The 22,177-nt window shown below is 44.5% G+C and overlaps 1 protein-coding gene across 1 annotated transcript in view; it reads right to left on the bottom strand.

Moving 5' to 3' along the window:
* Positions 1-8,468: 8,468 nt before the first annotated feature.
* VAX2 (ventral anterior homeobox 2) overlaps positions 8,469-22,177 on the bottom strand; it is a 282,367-nt gene continuing 268,658 nt past the window's right edge. The window contains exon 3 of the mRNA XM_073555083.1: positions 8,469-12,713. Within this exon, the coding sequence (XP_073411184.1) occupies positions 12,249-12,713 (465 nt within the window). The 3' untranslated portion in view covers positions 8,469-12,248. The remainder of the gene's footprint in view (positions 12,714-22,177) is intronic.

Here is a 22,177-nt window from a genome sequence, read left to right as displayed (position 1 = left end):
TGCACGAGTTTTTTATGGCATTGGAGCTTTTGTATAGGGATCCTGATGGCGTCTCCCTGGCTGAGTCTAGACTCCGTAAAATCAAGCACGGGTGCCGGTCGGCTGAGGAGTACTGCTCAGAGTTTAAGAGATGGGCAGGGATCGGTGTTGGCAGAGCCGCCATCAGGGCATTACTGCCCTGACCTGGCGTATGGGGCCCGTGGGCAGAGGGGGCTCGCATCGGGCCCCATCTCATCTGCTCACTGGGCCCTACAGGCAGGCTAAACCAGGCCCTTAGCGGCGCTGCGGCAGTTGAATGCACGTCAATAGTTAACAGCCGCCAGCCAATCAGAGACTGGCAGCTGACGTCAGCCACAATGCACACGTCGCCGGTGTCTGACGTCATTGTCAGTCGCCGGCGAGTGCGCGCTTCAGCTGCGTGGAGGGAGCTTCGCCGCAGGAGCATGGCCAGGTAAGAAGAACTTTTTTTTCTTAATTTTATTGAAAGCGGCAGTCTGGGGGCCTGGGGCAGAATGCTGGACATGGGGGCAGAATGCTGGACATGGGGGCAGAATGCAGGACATGGGGGCAGAATGCAGGACATGCGGGCAGAATGCAGGACATGCGGGCAGAATGCAGGACATGGGGGCAGGATGGACAAGGGGGAAGAATGTGACAGTGAGACACAGGAGGGGGCAGAATGTGAGACACAGGAGGGGGCAGAATGTGAGACACAGGAGGGGGCAGGATGCGAGACACGGGGCAGGATGGGAGCACATGGTGCAGGATCATGGGGCAGGATGGATATGATGTAGACAGATGGGGCAGGATCGGGAGATCATATGGGGCCAGAATGGATACTTGTGAGGGCAGGATGAGAGAAAATATGGCTGGAGCCAGTAATGAGACACACGGGGGCCAGGATGGGGGATATTATTACCATAGGGGCTAATTATGGGATATTATTACTGCAGTGATGTATTTTATTTTTTTGAGGATCCTGTTTTAAATGGGGGAAGGTCCTGTTACTGTGTAGAGCGACACTATGTCGCCTTTTTTTCTTCATCTGGTGTATTGTAGAAGTTGGGAAAAAATTAAGTAATGTGTTCTGCAAGTGGAGCTCTAGATAACTGTATTATTTCCTGCAGAGACGAGCCATGGCTGGAAGACATGATGGCGGTCTATGCTGGATGAAAGATGAAAAGCGAAGCTGAAGGACTTCACCTAGAGATGGCACTGGTGAGTTAGTGTGTTACCTATACACTGACACTATATACAGAGCTCCTGTGTACAATGTCACAAGTGATCACTGTATTACCTGTGCACTGACACTATACACAATATACAGAGCTCCTGTGTGTAATGTCACTGGTGATCACTGTATTACCTGTACACTGACGCTGCATACTAAGTGCAGATCTCCTGTGTATAATGGCACTTATGGTGATAGTATTATTTTTTTTATTAATGATCAGTACTGTAGTATTCAGTCACCATGTGGTGGAAATTTGTAGTCTGGGTATGCTGTGGCTGTATTTGTTCCTTGTATGGGGTATTATACATCACTATGTGGTGGTAATATGTGGTCTGGACATGGTGTGGCTTTATTTGTTCCTTCTATGTGGTATTATAGGTCACTGTGGTGGTAATATGTGGTCTGGTCATGGTGCAGTGGTATTTGTCCCTTTTGGATGTGATTTTATTGGTCATTTTAAAAATTGAAAAATAAAAAAATATATCTAAATTGTACTGGATATTTTAACAAATTTTTAATAGGTTAGAGTAGAGTAGGACCTGGCCAAAAGAGTCTATCTTATCGTGGTAGCAGATTTAAAAAATCTTTTGGCGAAAACAAGAGCTGCTGGCTATGTGATTGATCTGGAGATGGGAACTGTTAATGTGTGATTGGTGAGAAGTGGAGTTTGTCCAAGAGAGAGCGGTGGGACTGTGGACAGTTTGAGGGGTGGAGGCGGGGCTGGGGTGGAGCCTGGGCGGTGTCTCAAGGGGGCCCCGAAAATTTTGCCAGTATGAGGCCCCGAAATTTCTAGTGACAGCCCTGGGTGTTGGGCCCGCTTCTTTTTAACATATTTATTAATGACCTTGTAGGGGGCATAGAGAGTAGAATTTCAATATTTGCAGATGACACTAAGCTCTGCAGGGTAATCAATACAGAGGAGGACAATTTTATATTACAGGAGGATTTATGTAAACTAGAAGCTTGGGCTGATAAATGGCAAATGAGCTTTAATGGGGATAAATGTGAAGTCATGCACTTGGGTAGAACGAACAAGATGTATAATTATGTGCTTAATTGTAAAACACTGGGCAAAACTGTCACTGAAAGAGATCTGGGTGTATGGGTGGACGACAAACTCACATTTAGTGGCCAGTGTCAGGCAGCTGCTGCAAAGGCAAATTAAATAATGGGATGCATTAAAAGAGGCATAGATGCTCATGAGGAGAACATAATTTTACCTCTATATAAGTTACTAGTGCGACCTCACTTAGAATACTGTGTACAGTTCTGGTCTCCGGTGTATAAGAAAGACATAGCTGAACTGGAGCGGGTGCAGAGAAGAGCGACCAAGGTTATTAGGGAACTGGGGGGTCTGTAATACCAAGACAGGTTATTACACTTGGGGTTATTTAGTTTGGAGAATCGAAGGCTTCGGGGTGATCTTATTACAATGTATAAATATATGCAGGGACAGTACCAAGACCTTTCTAATGATCTTTTTACTCTTAGACCTGTGACGGGGACAAGGGGGCATCCTCTACGTCTGGAGGAAAGAAGGTTTAAGCATACTCACAGACGCGGATTCTTTACTGTAAGAGCAGTGAGACTATAGAACTCTCTGCCATATGATGTTGTAATGAGTGATTCCCTACTAAAATTTAAGAAGGGCATGGATGCCTTTCTTGAAAAGTATAATATTACGGGGTATATACACTAGTTTCCTTACTAATGCGTTGATCCAGGGAGCAAGTCTGATTGCCGTATGTGGAGTCAGGAAGTTTTTTTTTTCCCCAATGTGGAGCTTAGTGTTTGCTGCATGGGTTTTTTTTTGCCTTCCTCTGGATCAACATGTTAGGCTATGGGTTGAAGTAGATAGACTTAAAGTCTCCCTTCAACCGTAAATACTATGTTACTGACACGCAGTGCAACGACCCTGCTCTTAGGAGTCACTTTTGTCAGGGTCTGTCAGCTAGGCTTCAGGATACTCGGGTGCAGTATGCTACTCCTGGGTCATTGGAAGCCGCCATAGTCCTTGTTATCCAGGTGGATAGACGCCTCAGGGAGAGACATACACCAAATCTGCCCCTCGTTGTTCTCTCTAGGGAGGAGGACACACCGGTGCAGATGGACGAACCTATACATGTGGGAGGAGTCTCCTGTCAAACAGGGTTGCCTGCGGTTCACAGTGGTATGGGGGCATGTTTGTGCTGTGGACATCATTACATCAGTGTCTGCCCAGCTCGCGCCAAAGTGTGTACATTATCTCAAAAGCCGCGTCCCCCTGGTCGTGTGAAGGGAGGTGACCAGGGTATGTATATTTCCTCCCTGTACCAGTGCTTGTGGATAAGTGGAGCGGGAGTCAATTTGGTGGATGCTTGCTTTGTTCAGACCCATGGCCTGATGGGTAGGATGCTGGCAAGACCCATTAGTATTCAGGCAATTTACTCTGTTCCTCTCAGTCAGGGAACAGTGACCCAAGTTGTAGATATTAACCTGCGTATAGGGGCTCTTCATGAGGAGTCCCGGTCATGCTATGTCTTGGAGGGTATGCCAACTCCCATCGTCCTAGGCCTTCCCTAGCTGAAGAAACACAACCTGGTGATAGATTGGCGGTCCAAGGAGGTAGTCAGTTGGGACCTGTCTTACAAAGTCTGCTGCCTGAGAGCTACTGTCTCTGCTGTCCTTCTCCAACCTACCCCTTCTCCGTTGGAGGCAGCTAAGTAGCTACCTGGGAGTAGGGGCAGGAATCAACTCTCATCACAGGTAAAGCCTGAGTCTCGGTGTCCTCCCGGGAGGAGGGATCAGGTGAGGGTGGGTGGTTCCCTCTGTATATAGTGGGGGTATGAGTTTGGTAACACAGGGAGACACCTCTGTTGTCGGTTCCTCAAAGAGTTCACCATCCTTTGGCAGACGCATACGTGGAAATAAACTTTCAGTTCCGGACCTGTGTGTGAATGAGTACGTGTGGATGTCCACCAAAAACATCAGGTGGAAGTACGCAACTGCGACCTGGAGTTCTAGGGTGATCGGGTCATATCGGGTGTCGGCCATTCTCAGCCCGGGGACTTTCCAGTTGGCGTTACCCCCAGTAATGCATGTTCACAACGTATTCAACAGGTCGGCACTCTGGACATTTGTGGTGCCTCCGTATACTATGTTATTGCCATCTCCATTGGGCTTGTGTTCGCCATAAACCTGAGAAACAGGAGACTGCAGAGGTGAATCTTTGTGGCTCAAGGTGTCCTCACCGTATGTCTTTTCCGGTGAGGTCCGGTGTTGAGGGTCCAGTGGCCCCTCATTTTTTGATTCATGACAGATCTTGTTCCACTATGTTTTAAATGTAGCTTTTTTCCTTTCAGGACCAGCGGGGGTTAATGTCAGTTTCCCTCCCTGGCAATCTGTTGTAACTGCAGTGTGGCTAGGTCAGCTGATGTGGGTGGTGACCACTCCCACCAACCTTTAAATGGCCACCTGATGCATCAGCTGACTGTCGGTGATAGAGCAATCTACAGTGACCGAGCCTGGAGTGAGGATCTCGCTGGCTGCTGAGGTGTATCAGCTGGTTTTGTGATCCTGGTGCCTTTATTCTGCTGTGTGGTGCTTTGCACCAGAGGAAGGTAAAGCTAAGTTGTGTTATCATGGCACATGCCAGGGATGTCCTCTATCCCTTTTGCTTTATGTTATCATAATGGAAAACCTTGCAGTTGCCATAAGGCGAAATCCCAATATAAGGGAGTCGGACACATTACAAAACTGCCTTATTTGCTGACGATTTACTTTTTTTTGTGTCTCAGGAGGCTCGTACTACCTTCCCCTGTTTGATTAAAGAATTTGAAGAATTTGGAAGTCTTAATAACTTTAAGGTTAATTTCACTAAGTCTGAGGCATTGAATATTTCCCTTCCTTCTGAGGAACAATTGCACTTAGCAGATAGTTTTCCATTTAAATGGCAGAATTCGGCCTTGCAATATTTGGGAATTGTAGTTCCTAGGGATTCCACCCAACTGTTTGGCCTTAATTTTCTCCCTCTGCTTCAGAGAACACTTCAAGATCTCAAGACCTACGATAAACGGAAGTTCTCGTGGTTTGGTCGCATTAATGCGATAAAAATGGATGTGCTTCTTCAGTTTTGTTCCTGTTCCAGTCAATCCCTATAGATATCCCTGTCTCATTCTTTGTTAGATTCCAGTCGGCTATTTCGGGTTTTATTTGGGGAAATCGTAGACCCAGGATTGGAATTAAAATCTTATATAGACATAAACACTTTGGAGGGTCGGGCCTCCCTAACTTTAAAGAATACCATAAAGCGGCCATCCTGTTCCAGTTGTTGGACTGGTAACACCATCGAGAATCCAAACAATGGGTTGCATTGGAGCAGTTAGATGTGGCAACCCCCTTGTGGTGCTTGCCCTGGATCTCCTCCAGTGGCAGGGACATGACTGGCCTTGAGACAGGTATGCTGGAAACAACCTTGAGTTTCTGGGATAGAAAGGTTAGGACGGGCAACATATCCTCAGGCATAGGCCCCTTACGCCACTTTTCCATAATCCGGACATCCCCCTGGCATTGAAGGCAAAGACATTCTTGAGTTGGTGGGAACGTGATGAACCACTTCTCTTCCATATTTTGAAAAAACGAGACCTGACACCCTTAGAATCGCTGACAAACACAGGACCTGCAATGCTTTGGTTCGAATACTCTCAATTAAAATCATATTTGTCCAGGGGGAGAAAACAGGGAGCTTTAAGATCCCTTTAACTAAAATTGAGGAGTTGTTTATTTTGGAGTCCCCGCCTGCTCAATGTATTTCCCGGTTATTCAACATCCTAAACTCAGGGAAAGAGACGACTAAACCAAGATTTTTCGAGAGACGGGAGGAAGATATTGAAATGCAGATATCGGAGACAGAATGGAGGAAGGCATGCGTCCTGTCTCACAGTTTGTCGATGGCCTGTGCAGCTCAGGAAAGGAACTACAAAATTCTTTCCCATTGGTATCGTTGCCCGGTGATTCTACATGCTGCTTTCCCCTCCGTCCCTGATGAATGCTCAGGGCCGGACTGGGACTAAAATTCAGCCCTGGCATTTGAAGTTACAGAGGCCCACTAGTCACATGGTGACTATATAATATCTTTGTACACTTGTAGGTTACAAGAAGTGAGAGGAGATTAACACGACTATATAACATGTAGTCAGAGCTGTGCCCAGTATTTCAGCTCAGTCCTATTTATTGCTTTTAGGTACAGTACTGCGCTCAAAACTGTCCCCTTTTGTACGCACGGTGACAGAATTCCTGGCAGAACTGCTATCCATGGGGCAACCAGACCCCCTGGTCATAGCTGCCCCTATCATAACTCCCAACTTTTGAAGAAGGGAAAGAGGGACAAAGACTGCAAATTTTAGGCCACGCCCGGCCACACCCATTTCACAACTAGTCACACCCATGTCCAAGCCTAATCGCACCCATTTAGCACTGCTGATCACACTGACTGGTACTGAGGGCACACTGACTGGCACTAAGTAAGAGAAAAAACAGAGAGAGAGAGAAAAAAGAAAAATGAGAGAGAAAGAAAGAAAGGAGAGCGAGAGAGAAAGAAAGAACAGAGAGAGAAAGCAGAAAGAACAGAGAGAGAAAGAAAGAGGGGAAAGAAATAAAGAACAGAGAGAGAAAGAAAGAGGGGAAAGAAAGAACAGAGAGAGAAAGAAAGAAGTAAAGAAAAGAAAGAAAGAACAGAGAGAAAGAGAGGAAAGAAAAAGAAAGATTAGAGAGAGAAAGAAAGAACAGAGAGAGAGAAAGAAAATGAGGGAAAGACAGAACAAAAACAGGACATACTCCGATTCTGCCTCTCGGCGGCTAGAGTAGTCATTCTATGACATTGGAAGACACCCCATTGTCCTTCACTGACTGAATGGTTTGAAGAAATGGGTCAGATTTACAAGATGGAAGACCTTACTGTGGAGATGACTGGTGCCAGGGCTGGATTCCTTCATACCTGGAGTCAATGGGTCCTGTTTCTTGATTCACCGAGATGTAATGAAGCATTTGGGGCACCCCTAGATCAAACTGTATCTGGATAGTGCAAGTTCGCCTGTGCTGGACTTAAATCCACTCCCTTTTGATTTTTCTCATCTCACATAGATCTACTTCACAAAAATTAACCTCCTCAGTATGCTATAGAGGGGTTCTTCCCCCCTTTTTTATCCTATTGTATCGTCTATCCACTCCTATCTTAGTCCCTAGGTCCCCTACCCCCTTTTTTTTCGTTTTTTTTCCCTGCTTTCTCGCTCTCCCTTGTTTTTCTTGTTCTATTCTCTCTACTCTTCTCTATCATGTTTCCTGGTATGCTGTATATAATCTCTGGTTCTCCATAAGTAAATATAGATGTTAAGATGTTTTAGTTGTTTTTCTGATTTACATTAACCTTCGCACGCTCTTCTCTTGATAAGGGTTGAAGGACTCAGAGGTTTATTTACAGCTCTGCTACAACTAATAGTTTGTTCCCTTATTCAATAAGTACAAGAGACACGGAGGACTTCCTAAATACCTTAAATGCAATTGGAAGAATATCGGAGTCCTGTATCCGGCTACAGATGGTTTTGCTACAAAAAGTTGTGGACTATTCAGTGAAATCGTGAAAATACTCTATCAGGACTCATATTATAATTCTATAGTTGTTCACTTCCCCTAAGTTGACGGAGCTAAGGAAATTGAAAAGTTGCACTGTGGGTATGCCTATAGCTTGTAATGTTCTTATGGTCTATGACGGTCTGAATTTTCCCATATTTTTTTTTCTCTGTTATATTTAATAAACAAAGATTGAACGATAAGTTGTGTTATCACCCCGTCAGTCTCGTGTTTCTCATTGTCCTCTGTGTTGTACTATCTGCAGTGGTGAGTCTAATGCCCTTGCCGGCCAGTGCACTAGCCAGGGCAATGTGAGGTGGCAGCGAAGGACGAGGTTCCTGACGGCGGTGGGGGAAGGACCCACTTAGGGCATTAGGGGAGTGCATGGACAGGCTCAGATATGAGCAGGTTACCCATCAGTGGTGCCTCCATGGTTTATAGTGAGGTCATCGGAAACCTCCCATCTTACCCATCAGTGGTGCCTCCATGCTTTATACTGTAGCGCCACTACTGATTATACCTTTCATAATGCAAATAAGCCTCAATAAGCAGGAGGTTTCAGATCTTCTTTAACCATAATTGCAGGTTTCATGAGATCAGACCTGGACATGAAGGACACGGACACATCTTATTTACCAAAAGCAGAGAAGTTTTATTCTGTGAAGATGAAGAAAAGAAATGATTTGTCAAAACACCTTTCAGTACCGAGCACCAAGCACGACTACACTTTGTCCTTAGACTGACATGAAATATGAATTTAGAGTTTTCTTAGGAGGATGAAAGATAAATTAGAGCTAATAATCACTACAATATCCTCCTGTGCCCGTCTCCTTGGTAGGGGATACACCATGTAACATCTAATCCTCCTGTGCCCGTCTCCTTGGTAGGGGATACACCATGTAACATCTAATCCTCCTGTGCCCGTCTCCTTGGTAGGGGATACACCATGTAACATCTAATCCGTGGCTGGATGCTGCCCAGACCTTGCTAGGACCTTTACTTCATCTGTGACTGACTACACCACTTGGTTCTAATATGCCACCACCATCATGTGACGATGCCATGTTTCTTCCTTTGTATTTGTAAACTAAGGATGTCTTATTGGCACCAGTTCATTTTGGTGACGGTCACTAATGGTGGTCAAGAATGGATGGACTACAGAACAAAGCAAACCAGACCATAACATGAGTTAACTTTTGTTAGCTTGTAGGGCTCTCGGTTTGCCTTGTATGTTTTGCTTGGGCAATTCTTGGCATCTCAATATGTCACCATGTCTTGTGGTATGGTGACAATATGGCGATGACAATTAATGAGTTCCTCTTAGAAATAATGGGAATCAAGTTGGTTGGTTGGGTATTCAAGAGAACCATATACTGGAAGAGTGGTCACCTGAAAACCCAGCATCTCCTCTAAAACTTCCTGCCTCCTCGAGTGGGTTATACATTCAACTATTAAGAAGTTTATGATGAGAGTGCATCAGCTGAGGGTCCATGAAAATTCACACAGTCAATGGGACCGCTAAATGAAAACTGTTGGCAAAGCATATTTTCACCTCTTCATAACTTATATTTTCAAGGACTCAAAACCAGTGATGTCACCTAAATACAAGAGACGTCACCTCAATACCAGTGATATCACCTCAAAACAAGAGCTGTCACCTCGATATAACCTACGTCACCTCCATACAAGAGACGTCTCCTCCATATAAAAGCCATCACTTCAATTCCATTGATGTCCCCTCAATAGAAGAGACGTCTCCTCCAGACAAGAGACATCACCTCCATACAAGAGACGTCCACTCAATACAAGAGACGTCCACTCAATACAAGAGACATTACCTTAATACAGGAGAAGTCACCTCAATACAAAAGACCTCACCTCTATACAAGAGACCTCACCTCAATACAAGAGATGCCACCTCAATAGAAGAGACCTCACCTCAAGCCAAATGATGTCACCTCAACACAAGAGAAGTCATTTCAACTTCAGTGATGTCACCTCAACACAAGAGACTTCACCTGAATACAAAAGAAATCATCTCAACACAAAAGACATTATCTCAACACAATAGACGTCTCCTCTACACAAGAGACGTTGCCTCAATACAAGAGATGTCACCTCAACATTAGTGATGTCACCTCAACACCAATGTGATGTCACATCAAGCCAAGTGATGTCACCACAATACAAATGATATTATCTCAACACCAGTAGTGTTGCCTCACCAGAACTACCAGGTCAAGGACACAAAGTGGTCTTCTGCTACTCCAGAAAAAGGGTACAAATACTTTTTAAGGGTTTAACTGAATTTGGAAATTCAATCTAATGCTTCCATGATTGGTAATGTGATGTTTCCATGGTGAAAACAACTAGGGGGAACCAAGTTATTAGGCTCGTATTCAAGGGAGCACCATACAAATTGTAGAGTCATCACCTGATCCCTTTTATTTCCTGCAAAACAATCTATTTGGGTGGGTTGAAGCAGTTTATTATTATCAATGCAAATCTCACAAAGTCAATGGGACCTCCCAACTGGAAGCTGCTGGCAATGGTTAGTTTTATCTCATTGATAGCTTTAACTGGTCAATACCAGTGATGTCACATCAATACAATTGACGTCAACTCAACATCAATTATGTCACCGCAACACAAGTGACATCACCTCAAAACCAGTGATGTCATCCCAGCACAAGTGACATCTCAACACCAGTGATGTCACCGTAACACAAGTAACCTCACCTCAACGCAAGTGATATCACTCCAACACCAGTTATGTCAGCCCGACACAAGTGACCCTACCTCAACACAAGTATTATCACCACAACATGAGTGATGTCACATTAACACCAGTGATGTCATCCAATGCCAAGTGATGTCACCTCAATAGAAGTGATGTTAACTCAAGAGAAGTACAAGCCAGGAGCACAAAGTGGTCTTTTTCTCCAACAGAAAACAGTTACAAATACTTTTTACACGAATCACCAGAATTAGGATTTGGAAAATCTTTCTAAAGTTTTATCTTCCTGCCCCATAAAAGAAACATCAATTTTACATGGAAAGACTTCGTTCCATTTACAGTTATTGGATTTTTTGGCATCTACAAACTGACCTTCCATTCCAGACTAAGTTATAATAAATAGCAATGAAACAATTGATTATTCTCGGATTATTGTAGCAAGATGAAATCATTTAGAGATTTCATCAATGGGTTTTATCCCGCAAGAAATAAAGGATGGCATAAAAAGTAATGAAGATCCCTACAGACAAAAAATGTATTGCGAAGGATCGGAGGTGGGGTTGGGTGGTGTAGGCAGCTCATGGACAATCTGTCAGGGTATAAAGACCATGCATGATTGTTAAATACTGTACAGACCAAAGATACTCGGTACAGGGCCAGAAGTGTGTGGCTCCGATACACCTACTGCAAACAGCCATGTAAGCTCCCTATAGAGCCCACTTCAACATAAAACTGTATTAGAAAGTGGTCCATAAATCAGATTGTCAAATGTATGAAGTGGAGCTGTCCAACACAAGCCTTAAAGTGGCAACTCACAAAAACCCCCGGATATTTCTGAATTAGGCTTTTATGAACTAGGAATCATACATACAGTAAGCCTGAGATCATAGTGATCAATGCCAGGTGTCTTCTGGGGTGATGTAAAGCCACCACTAAAATACTCCAGAGATATGGTGTTTACATGATTTTTATGTCTGTAGTATTTCAATACGTGTTTAGGGGTGTACATACTTTATCGAGAGCACAATTTGTAGATACTGAACAAATGCATCGAGATAATTGTCTCCGGTTGTCCTCTTCTATCCCCCTCTTATCTGGATACATAGTCTTGATTTCACATCGTCGCATAGCTGGGTAGGTCACCGTCCCTCCCGGGATCGGCAATCCTCACTTCTACAATACTCTGCTCCTTCCATTTTGTCTCTGCTTGTGGCCATTTCATTACATTTTACAGTGAACGTAGCTCATAACTTCAGGAAAGACAAGGTAACATGGCTCCATATGCATTAAATGACTTCGCAATTATAATTAGTACCCCTCCCCCACCCATTCATTTTCTTTTCCAGTCTTGAGCAATTGTCTTCTCATCGGTTTTCTTAGTTCAGAGTAATCCCACGATGGACAACCCCACTTAGCAATGTGGCAAGAGTGCTTACAGACCAATTAACAGTGGTCGGAAAAATGAGGACCGGCGCCCTTCACTGGACATGTCATAGAGCTGCCTCTGTACAATGTATATTATCACCGTGAGAACAAACACACACACACCACGAGACACATTTGGCTCAATAGTCTCTTGACATTCAACTTGCAAGACCAGTACGTAGGTGTGTGGGCAGAGAAGCAAACACAGTGAACTCGACTTTGACACCTTCCCTTTGGCAGTGGTTCTTAGGAACTTGCCTTTTTGCTAGAGATATTGTCTTTTCTTTCCAGCCGGGTATAAGGCTCAAAGGCTGAGCTTCCTAGTCCATACCCAGTGGGTATTTCATGTAGGCTCCCCAATAGAGGACCGGGGAAACAAATGGGAGGCGGTAGCCTTGGCGAAGTGGCGGAAGCTAAGGATGGAACCTGGAGGGTAAAGGCACCAGCTCCTGGCGGGGTACTGCTCATACTGGGCGATGTGCTTCCCGATGTTCCAAGGCTGGACCCGTTTGCCGACGAATTACCTAATGGGTTTTGATTAGGTGAAAGCAGGTTGGGGGGAGCCGGAACTGATAACAGTCTGCCTTGTTCCAACAACCGTAAAATATTACAGGTAGCGAATGACTCGGAAGTTGATGAGGAACGTTTTTCAGAGTCCCTGCTCTGGTCCTTCTTCTGTTTGGTCCTTCGATTCTGGAACCAGACCTTGACCTGAAAGGGAGAAATGTAGAGTTAGTATTGAGAACATTTATTGATCAAATATATATATAAAATAGTGACGTAGGATGTTGTAAGGTCAGGGAAGTCATGGTCAATAGGTCTTGTGCCATATTGCCAGACATTGGACTACCACCATACACATGTAGTACCAGATAGCAATAAAAAGGTGTTACAGCCTCATTGGGTGCCCTAATCCAAACATTTGACTCAACTAACAAACCACTCAACACCATATTCCAAAGGTAATATTGGTGGCTCAGTGGTTAGCACTGCAGCCTTGCAGCGCTGGGGACCTGGGTTCACATCCCACCAAGGACAATATCTGCAAGGAGTTTGCATGGGTTTCCTCCCACATTCCAAAGACATACTGATAGGGAATATAGATTGTGAGTACAGTGATGATAATGTGTGCAAACTGTGAAGCACTGCGGAATATGTTAGCGCTATATAAAGATTATTATTAATACTCAGTGTTAATTTATTAAATAAACTGGAGCAGTGGGCAGCAACTAACAGAATGTTTTTTAACAGGGAAAAATGCAAAGTACTACATCTGGGCAATAAAAATGAAAAAAGCATATACAGAATGGGAGGAATAGGGCTAAGCAACAGCACATGTGAAAAAGACTTGGGTATACTAATAGATCACAGACTGAATATGAGTCAACAGTGTGGTGCAGCAGCAAAAAAGGCAAATGCAATTCTAGGATGTATTAATAGAAGCATACAGTCTAGATCACGTGAAGTCATTATTTCCCTCTACTCCTCTTTGGTCAGACCTCATCTGGAATACTGTGTCCAGTTTTGGGCGCCACATTTTAAAAAAGACATCAACAAACTGGAGCAAGTTCAGAAAAGAGCGACCAGAATGGTGACCGGTCTGCAAACCCTGTCTTATGAGGAAAGGTTGCAGGATTTGGGAATGTTTAGTTTGCAAAAGAGAAGACTGAGAGGAGACTTAATAGCTGTCTACAAATATCTCAAGGGCTGTCACATTGTAGAAGGATCAACTTTATTCTCATTTGCACAAGGAAAGACTAGAAGCAATGGGATGAAACTGAATGGGAGGAGACACAGATTAGATATCAGAAAAAACTTTTTGACAGTTAGAGTGATCAATGAGTGGAACAAGCTGCCACGAGAAGTGGTGAGTTCTCCTTCAATGGAAGTCTTCAAACAGAGGCTGGACAGATATCTGTCTGGGATGATTTAGCGAATCCTGCTTTGAGCAGGGGGTTGGACCAGATGGCCCAGGAGGTCCCTTCCAACTCTACGATTCTATGATTCTAATATGTCATGTTATTCCCTTCTGCTCTTTAAGAAATATGACTTTCAGACATACATTCCCCCAAAGCTATGGAATTTCTTACTCGATATTCTAATTCTACCATCTCACCAAGAAAGAGCTAAAACAAGGAGCTGTAGTCTCATGCAGGTACATTTATCACCTGGACAAGAAGATACAACGTATTAGTGGCCAAGCAACTTCAAAGGGACTTTCAGGGCTTCTTCTTAATAAGCTCAGAGTCCTGGGTCCCGGGCACAACAGGGCATCCATAGAGTCAGCAGTACCGGGCACTGAGGCTCTAGGTGTTAGACTGGACTTTTGGACCGATGAGATACAGTCTTCTGCTAAGGTACACAGAAGGCAGAAGGAAACCTAAGCAACTGATTTCACATGTATAGTAGTCATACAAAAGGTCTGAAAGAGGGAAAATCTGCAGATGTATCATCGTCCAAAAAGTTGCATCTGCATGGCGTGATACATAGTGTACCCATCCATTTTGTGCTCTAAAAGCTCTTCGTATAGGGAAGGCTTCACCTATATCTTCTGAGAGGTCCATCATTTCATTCCAAGGTAGTTACAGACTGGCCAGATGTGGGGGCGCTGTTGTGTTATTTTCTATGAAACTTGGATGTGGTGAAATGTGGTACTGCAAGTTAGACATAGCACTAGACCCATATTAGGAGAGTTGCCAAATATTTTCAATTCATAAATTTATCTGAAATGATCACCATCCTAGAAGTCAGGGGGGCATATAGAGGGGTGCTGATGAGGCAAGTACTGTGGGTGCCTAAGGGGGGCAATTCTCTGACATTGCCACCATTCTAGAAGCCAGAGGAGTGGGTGTTAGTAGACCATGCGCCCTAGGTGCCTAAGGGGCAATTTCTCTGATATGACCACCATCCCAAAAAGCCAGTGGGTTAACTAGAGGGAGCTAGTGAGACATGTGCCCTGGGCGCTTAAAAGGAATACTTTGCTGACGTGACCATCATCCTAGAAGCCAAGGAGGCGGCTAGAGGGGACCTGGAGGGGTAAATGCCCTGGTTATCTACGGGGAAATTCTCTTACATGACCACTATTCCAAAGCCAGAGGAGTAGTTATTGGGGTGCTATAGGGAAATTTGCTCTTGGTGCTTAAGGGACATCTCCTTAGATATAGCCACCATCTAAAAAGCCAGATAATGGTTAGAGAGTTGTTATTGGGACATATGGGATAGATCCCTAAGGGGGGCATTTCTATGATATGGCTACTATCCTAAAAGCCAAGGGAATAGGTAGAAGTGCCTAGAGGGATACCTCACTGACATTATCACCATCCTAGGTGCCAGAGGAGTAATTAGAGCGGTGTTAGTAAACCATATCTGTAAGGGGCCACTTTTCTTATAATGCCAGCAAACAAAATGCCTGGGGGTTAACTAGAGGCCATTAGTGAGACAAGCGCCCTTGGTGCTTATTGAGAATACCTTCTTAACATGGCCACCATCCTATGAGCCAAGGAGATGGCTGAAGGGGTGTTGGTGAGGTATATGCCCTGTGTGTCACACTGGGTGAAAGATAAGTAAGTGCAGAATAACGGGGAGAGGGAGCGGGAGCCCAAACACTAGGGAAGAGGGGAGTGGAGTCCCTTAGGCAGATCAAAAATCACCCTGTCTGCCCTAACCATCCCTATATAGGTTCTGCATCTATCGCCGAGCAGGAACCTAATCCCTGCCTCACCCTGGCGACAGGCCCTGGTTAGGGAGGGGATGTGGTAACTAGTCAATCCCCACTACAACTAAAGACAGAGAGGGTAGACCAATGAGGGAAACACTTAGCTTGGGAAGACAACCGAGATGTCATGCCATAAATCCTCCAGGAGTCCTCTGAGAATGAACTAACCGACTGTCAGTACTTTCAACTAGACAGAGACAAGTAAGAGCTAACACCAGCAACATGCTGCAGACACAGAATGAATATAAACCTTCAGCAAAGGTATCTAATTAGCAGCAGAAGGTGTAAGTAACTGTTGGGTCCTAAGGGGAGAGAGATATTGCTTCACAACAGAGATACAAAATTCAAAAAGATGCCTGAGCTAAGCCCAAAGACCTTCTACAGCCGAATCCAGGATGAGTGTCAGTCACCCCTGACACACCCATGACACTGGGTGCCTAAGGGGAGCATCTCTATAATATGATCACCACCCTAAAAGTCAGAGGAGTAGGTAGAAGGGTGCTTTTGTGGCATGTGCTCTAGATGCCTACGAAGGATATGTTGCTGACATGGCCTCCATCTTTCAGCTAGAGGGATAGCTAGAAGGATACTGGTGAGACAAGTGCCCTTGATGCCCAAGTGGGCATCTCTCTGGTATGGCTATCATTCCAGAAGCCAGATGAGTGGCTAGAGGGTTGTTATTGGGACACATATCCTAGGTGCCTTATGGTGGCATCTCTATGACATGGCCACCATTCCAGAAGCCAGATGAGTTGCTACAGGGGTGTTATTTGAACATGTGTCCTAGGTGCCTTATGGTGGCATCTCTATGACATGCATGGCCATCATTCCAGAAGTCAAATGAGTGGCTAGAGGGGTTTTATTGGGACATGTATCCTAGGTGCCTTAAGGGAGCATCTCTCTGACATGGCCTCCATTTCAGAAGTCAGATGAGTGGCTAAAGGAGTATTATTGAGACATGTGTCCTAGGTGCCTTTTGGGAGCAACTCTATGACATTGCCACCATTCCAGAAGCCAGATGAGTGGCTAGAGGGGTGTTATTAGGAAATGTGTCCTAGGTGCCTTATGGAGGCATCTCTATGACATGGCCACCATTCCAGAAGCCAGAGGAGTGGCTGGAGGGGTTTTATTGGGACAAGTGTCTTAGGTGCCTTATGGGGGCTTCTCTCTTACATGACCACCATTCCAGAAGCAAAAGAAGTGGCTGGAGGGGTGTTATTGAAAAATGTGTCCTAGGTGCCTTATGGTGGCATCTCTATGACATGCATGGTCATCATTCCAGAAGTCAAATGAGTGGCTAGAGGGGTTTTATTGGAAAATGTGTCCTAGGTGCCTTATGGTGGCATCTCTATGACATGCATGGTCATCATTCCAGAAGTCAAATGAGTGGCTAGAGGGGTTTTATTGGGACATGTATCCTAGGTGCCTTAAGGAGCATCTCTCTGACATGGCCACCATTCCAGAAGTCAGATGAGTGGCTAAAGGGGTATTATTGAGACATGTGTCCTAGGTGCCTTTTGGGAGCATCTCTATGACATGGCCACCATTTCAGAAGCCAGATGAGTGGCTGGAGGGGTTTTATTGGGACATGTGCTGTTCCGTCTAAGTTATGATTATATGGTTTAATAGATTGAATTATATTACCATTCTTTGTATTGCATTTGCTCTGCTACCACCCGCTGTCCTTTATCTGTATGGCAGCCTGCAGCTAATTAATTCTAGCACATGCCTTCCACTTCCGGGTCAGTCACTCCTCTTCCTGCTGGCTGCCATTCTTAGTTTCACTTCACCCAGGAGAGACGCGCCTGTACCTAGCTTTGAAAGGCATCAGTTTTTTTACCACATTTGTTGCACATTTGCTGCACAAGTGCTGCACACACTTTGCTGTACCACCTTGGTTGTTACATCTGCATGTCTGGAGAAGTACTGCATTACCAATCTTATACTGCATGTCCAGATTTCCAATAAACAAGTCTGGACTTCACAATCCTTGGTCTGTATCATCTGTCCGGACGCATGAACAGCAAAACAGCAACAATTGTCCTGTCTGCTCTGCATCGAGGAAGGGGAAGGTAGGAATCTCTCCCAGCCCCAATCAACTACACCTCCATTCACCTCATGAGGAGACAGAACAGGACGTGTCCTAGGTGCCTTATGGGGGCTTCTCTCTTACATGGCCACCATTCCAGAAGCCAGAATGGCTAGAGGGGTGTTATTGGGACATGTGTCTTAGGTGCCTTATGGGGGCTTCTCTCTTACATGGCCACCATTCCAGAAGCCAGAGGAGTGGCTGGGGGGGTGTTATTGGGACATGTGTCCTAGGTGCCTTATGGGGGCCTTCTCTCTTACATGGCCACCATTCCAGAGACAAAAGAAATTTGGGTTAGTAATTGAAAGTGTTGTAAGTGCATATGGGAGTTAACACTCCGACTTGGCCACCATCCCAGAAGCAAGGAAGTTGCTAAAGATGGTGCTGGTGAGAAATTTCCCTTAAGCTCCAGATTGGGCACCTCTTCGACAAGGACAGAGTATTTAGATATAATGCTTATACACCACAGTAAACCATCCAATCCTGTGCACAGAAATCACTACAAATTACTGATGTCAATAAGATGCCCGCTCCAATTTTAGCCACACAAAATGCTGACCAAAATTGTAACCTACCACCAATTTCTGGTGGTACAAGCGCAGGTGGTAGATATGTTCTTCAGGATCCTACCAGTGTTTCATACAACCTTAAAGGACTTCAAAAAGGGATTTAAAAAAATAGTGGACAATTCCTTTAAGAATTTTCACATAACACTCTTTGACAATCAGCATATACTGTAAGTATCTCCCAGTGAGGAGCATGTGACACTATAGACTTCCCAGAAGCTACAATAGATCTTTCATGTATCCTGCACCCAACCGAGCTTCCCACATGGGGACAAGGCTTCACCTCCCAGTATAATTTCTGTGATTTCGGTGGGGACCACATGAATTCTTGTATTAAGCGCATTGCTCTGACTCTTTCATGGAGCAGTTAATTAGCCCGTCTGCCGTGGACAGCCATTCATGTCACACTTTATGTACTCCCAGCAGGCCACCTTCCATTCTAGAAAAGCCTCGGTACAAATAGGATTTATTCAATATGGAAAACGTCTCCCCCCTTTCTCAGTCATCATTCATGTCTCCATTCTGAAAAGGAATCGGGGCAGAGTGGGCGAACAATGGCCTCGGCCACATTTACAGAAGACGTGGCTGCACAATGGAGGCATGCAGATGTGACTGAGCCCCAGACGGATGCTAACATGGAAGAAAAATATGGCAAATTATTACATGGAAACTTATAAGAATCGCATAAAAAATATCCAGAGGATTTCAAATGTCCAGTATGGTCAGACTCCATGGCTACAATCTTCGTCGACCACTGGCGCTCCGTAGGATAAGGTTGTTGTCGGTTTGCTTATTTTACTGCCATTTCCGTAACAAGATCTACAGCTGCAGGGAATGTCCGCTTTTCCCCATAGGTCACTCGTAGGGTTTAGTGGATATTGGCTGGAGCAATAGACGGATTGGTACGCAATCGTGAAAAAAAAGGGACAAAAATCTCCAAAATACAAAAAGTGGTAAAACCAAATCAAAAAGGAAAACTGAAATATCCCATGGTCATAAGTATTCAGCCCCTTTGCTTAGTATTGAGTAGAAGCACCTTTTGAGCTGGTACAGCCATGAGTCTTCTTGGGAATGATGCAACAAGTTTTTCACCCCTGGATTTGGGGATCCTCTGCCATTCTTCCTTGCAGATCCTCTCCAGTTCCATCAGGTTGGATGGTGAACGTTGGTGGACAGTCATTTTCAGGTCTCTCCAGAGATGCTCAGTTGGGTTTAGGTCAGGGCTCTGGCTGGGCCGGTCAGGAAAGGTCACAGAGTTGTTCTGAAGTCTCTCCTTTGTTATCTTAGCTGTGTGCTTAGGGTCATTGTCTTGTTGGAAGATGAATGTTTGGCCAAGTCTGAGGTCCAGAGCACTCTGGAAGAGGTTTTCATCCAGGATTTCTCTGTACTTGGCCGCATTCATGTTTCCTTCAATGGCAACCAGTCATCCTGTCCCTGCAGCTGAAAAGCACCCCCATAGCATGATGCTGCCTCCACCATGCTTTACTGATGGGATTGTATTGGACAGGTGATGAGCAGTGCCTGGTTTTCTCCACACATACTGCTTACAATTATCACCAAAAAGTTCTATCTTCGTCTCATCAGACCAGAGAATCTTATTTCTCATAGTCTGGGAGTGCTTCATGTGTTTTTTAGCAAACTCTATGTGGGCTTTCATATGTCTGGCAATGAGGAGAGGCTTCCGTCAGGCCACTTTGCCTGGTGGAGGGCTGCAGTGATAGCTGACTTTGTGGAACTTTCTCCCATCTCCCTACTGCATCTGTGGAGCTCAGCCACAGTGATCTTGGGGTTCTTCTTTACCTCTCTCGCCAAGGCTCTTATCCCACGATTGCTCAGTTTGGCTGGATGGCCAGGTCTAGGAGGACTTCTGGTGGTCCCAAACTTCTTCCATTTAAGGATTATGGAGGCCACTGTGCTCTTAGGAACCTTGAGTGCTGCAGAAATTCTTTTGTAACCTTGGCCAGATCTGTGCCTTGTCACAATTCTGTCTCTGAGCTTCTTGGCCAGTTCCTTTGACCTCATGATGCTCATTTGGTCTGACATGCACTGTGAGCTGTGAGGTCTTATATAGACAGGTGTGCGCCTTTAAAAATCAAGTCCCATCAGTTTAATTACACACAGCTGGACTCCAATGAAGGGTGGAGAATGTACATTAATGAAAACAAAAATGAACTTTTTTGAATTTACCAAATGGCTGCAATGAAACAAAGAGTGAAAAATGTAAAGGGGTCTGAATACTTTCCATACCCACTGTATATGCAAAATATACCAAGTTATACATAGTAACTACCTGCGGTAAGGCGATATTAGTGATACTTCATAGACACTATAGTAACACCACTCTGATGTCACTATAGTAACACCACTCTGATGTCACTATAGTAATACCTACCGCTCTGTAGACACTATAGTAATACTGCTCTGTTGGCACTATAGTAATACCGCTCTGTAGACACTATAGTAATACTGCTCTGTTGGCACTATAGTAATACCGCCCTGTAGACACTATAGTAATACCGCTCTGTAGACACTATAATAATACCGCCCTGTAGATACTATAGTAATACTGCTCTGTTGGCACTATAGTAATACCGCCCTGTAGACACTATAGTAATACCGCTCTGCAGACACTATAGTAATACCACCCTGTAGACACTATAGTAATACTGCTCTGTGGACACTATAGTAATACCGCTCTGTAGACACTATAGTAATACTGCTCTGTGGACACTATAGTAATACTGCTCTGTAGACACTATAGCAATGCCGCTCTGTTGGCACTATAGTAATACCGCCCTGTAGATACTATAGTAATACCGCTCTGTAGATACTATAGCAATGCCACTCTGTAGAGACTATAGCAATACTGCTCTGTAGAGACTATAGTAATACCACCCTGTAGACACTATAGTAATACCGCTCTGTAGAGACTATAGTAATAACGCTCTGTAGACACTATAGTAATACCACCCTGAAGACACTATAGTAATACTGCTCTGTTGGCACTATAGTAATACCGTCCTGTAGATACTATAGTAATACCGCTCTGTAGACACTATAGTAATACTGCTCTGTTGGCACTATAGTAATACCACCCTGTAGACACTATAGTAATACCGCTCTGTAGAGACTATAGTAATAACGCTCTGTAGAGACTATAGTAATACCGCTCTGTTGGCACTATAGTAATACCACCCTGTAGACACTATAGTAATACTGCTCTGTGGACACTATAGTAATACCGCTCTGTAGACACTATAGTAATACTGCTCTGTGGAAACTATAGTAATACCGCTCTGTAGACACTATAGTAATACTGCTCTGTTGGCACTATAGTAATACCGCCCTGTAGACACTATAGTAATACCGCTCTGTAGACACTATAGTAATACCACCCTGTAGACACTATAGTAATACTGCTCTGTGGACACTATAGTAATACCGCTCTGTAGACACTATAGTAATACTGCTCTGTTGGCACTATAGTAATACCGCCCTGTAGACACTATAGTAATACTGCTCTGTGGACACTATAGTAATACCGCTCTGTAGACACTATAGTAATACTGCTCTGTTGGCACTATAGTAATACCGCCCTGTAGACACTATAGTAATAACGCTCTGTAGACACTATAGTAATACCACCCTGAAGACACTATAGTAATACTGCTCTGCTGGCACTATAGTAATACCGTCCTGTAGATACTATAGTAATACCGCTCTGTAGACACTATAGTAATACTGCTCTGTTGGCACTATAGTAATACCACCCTGTAGACACTATAGTAATACCGCTCTGTAGAGA

The sequence above is a fragment of the Dendrobates tinctorius genome, unplaced genomic scaffold (genome assembly GCF_039654945.1).
Source record: "Dendrobates tinctorius isolate UK_male_01 unplaced genomic scaffold, ASM3965494v1 ptg000216l, whole genome shotgun sequence".
In the NCBI taxonomy this organism is placed as follows: Eukaryota; Metazoa; Chordata; class Amphibia; order Anura; family Dendrobatidae; genus Dendrobates; species Dendrobates tinctorius.
Note: the sequence above shows the minus strand (reverse complement) of the source record. Positions and strands in the feature narration are given on the sequence as shown.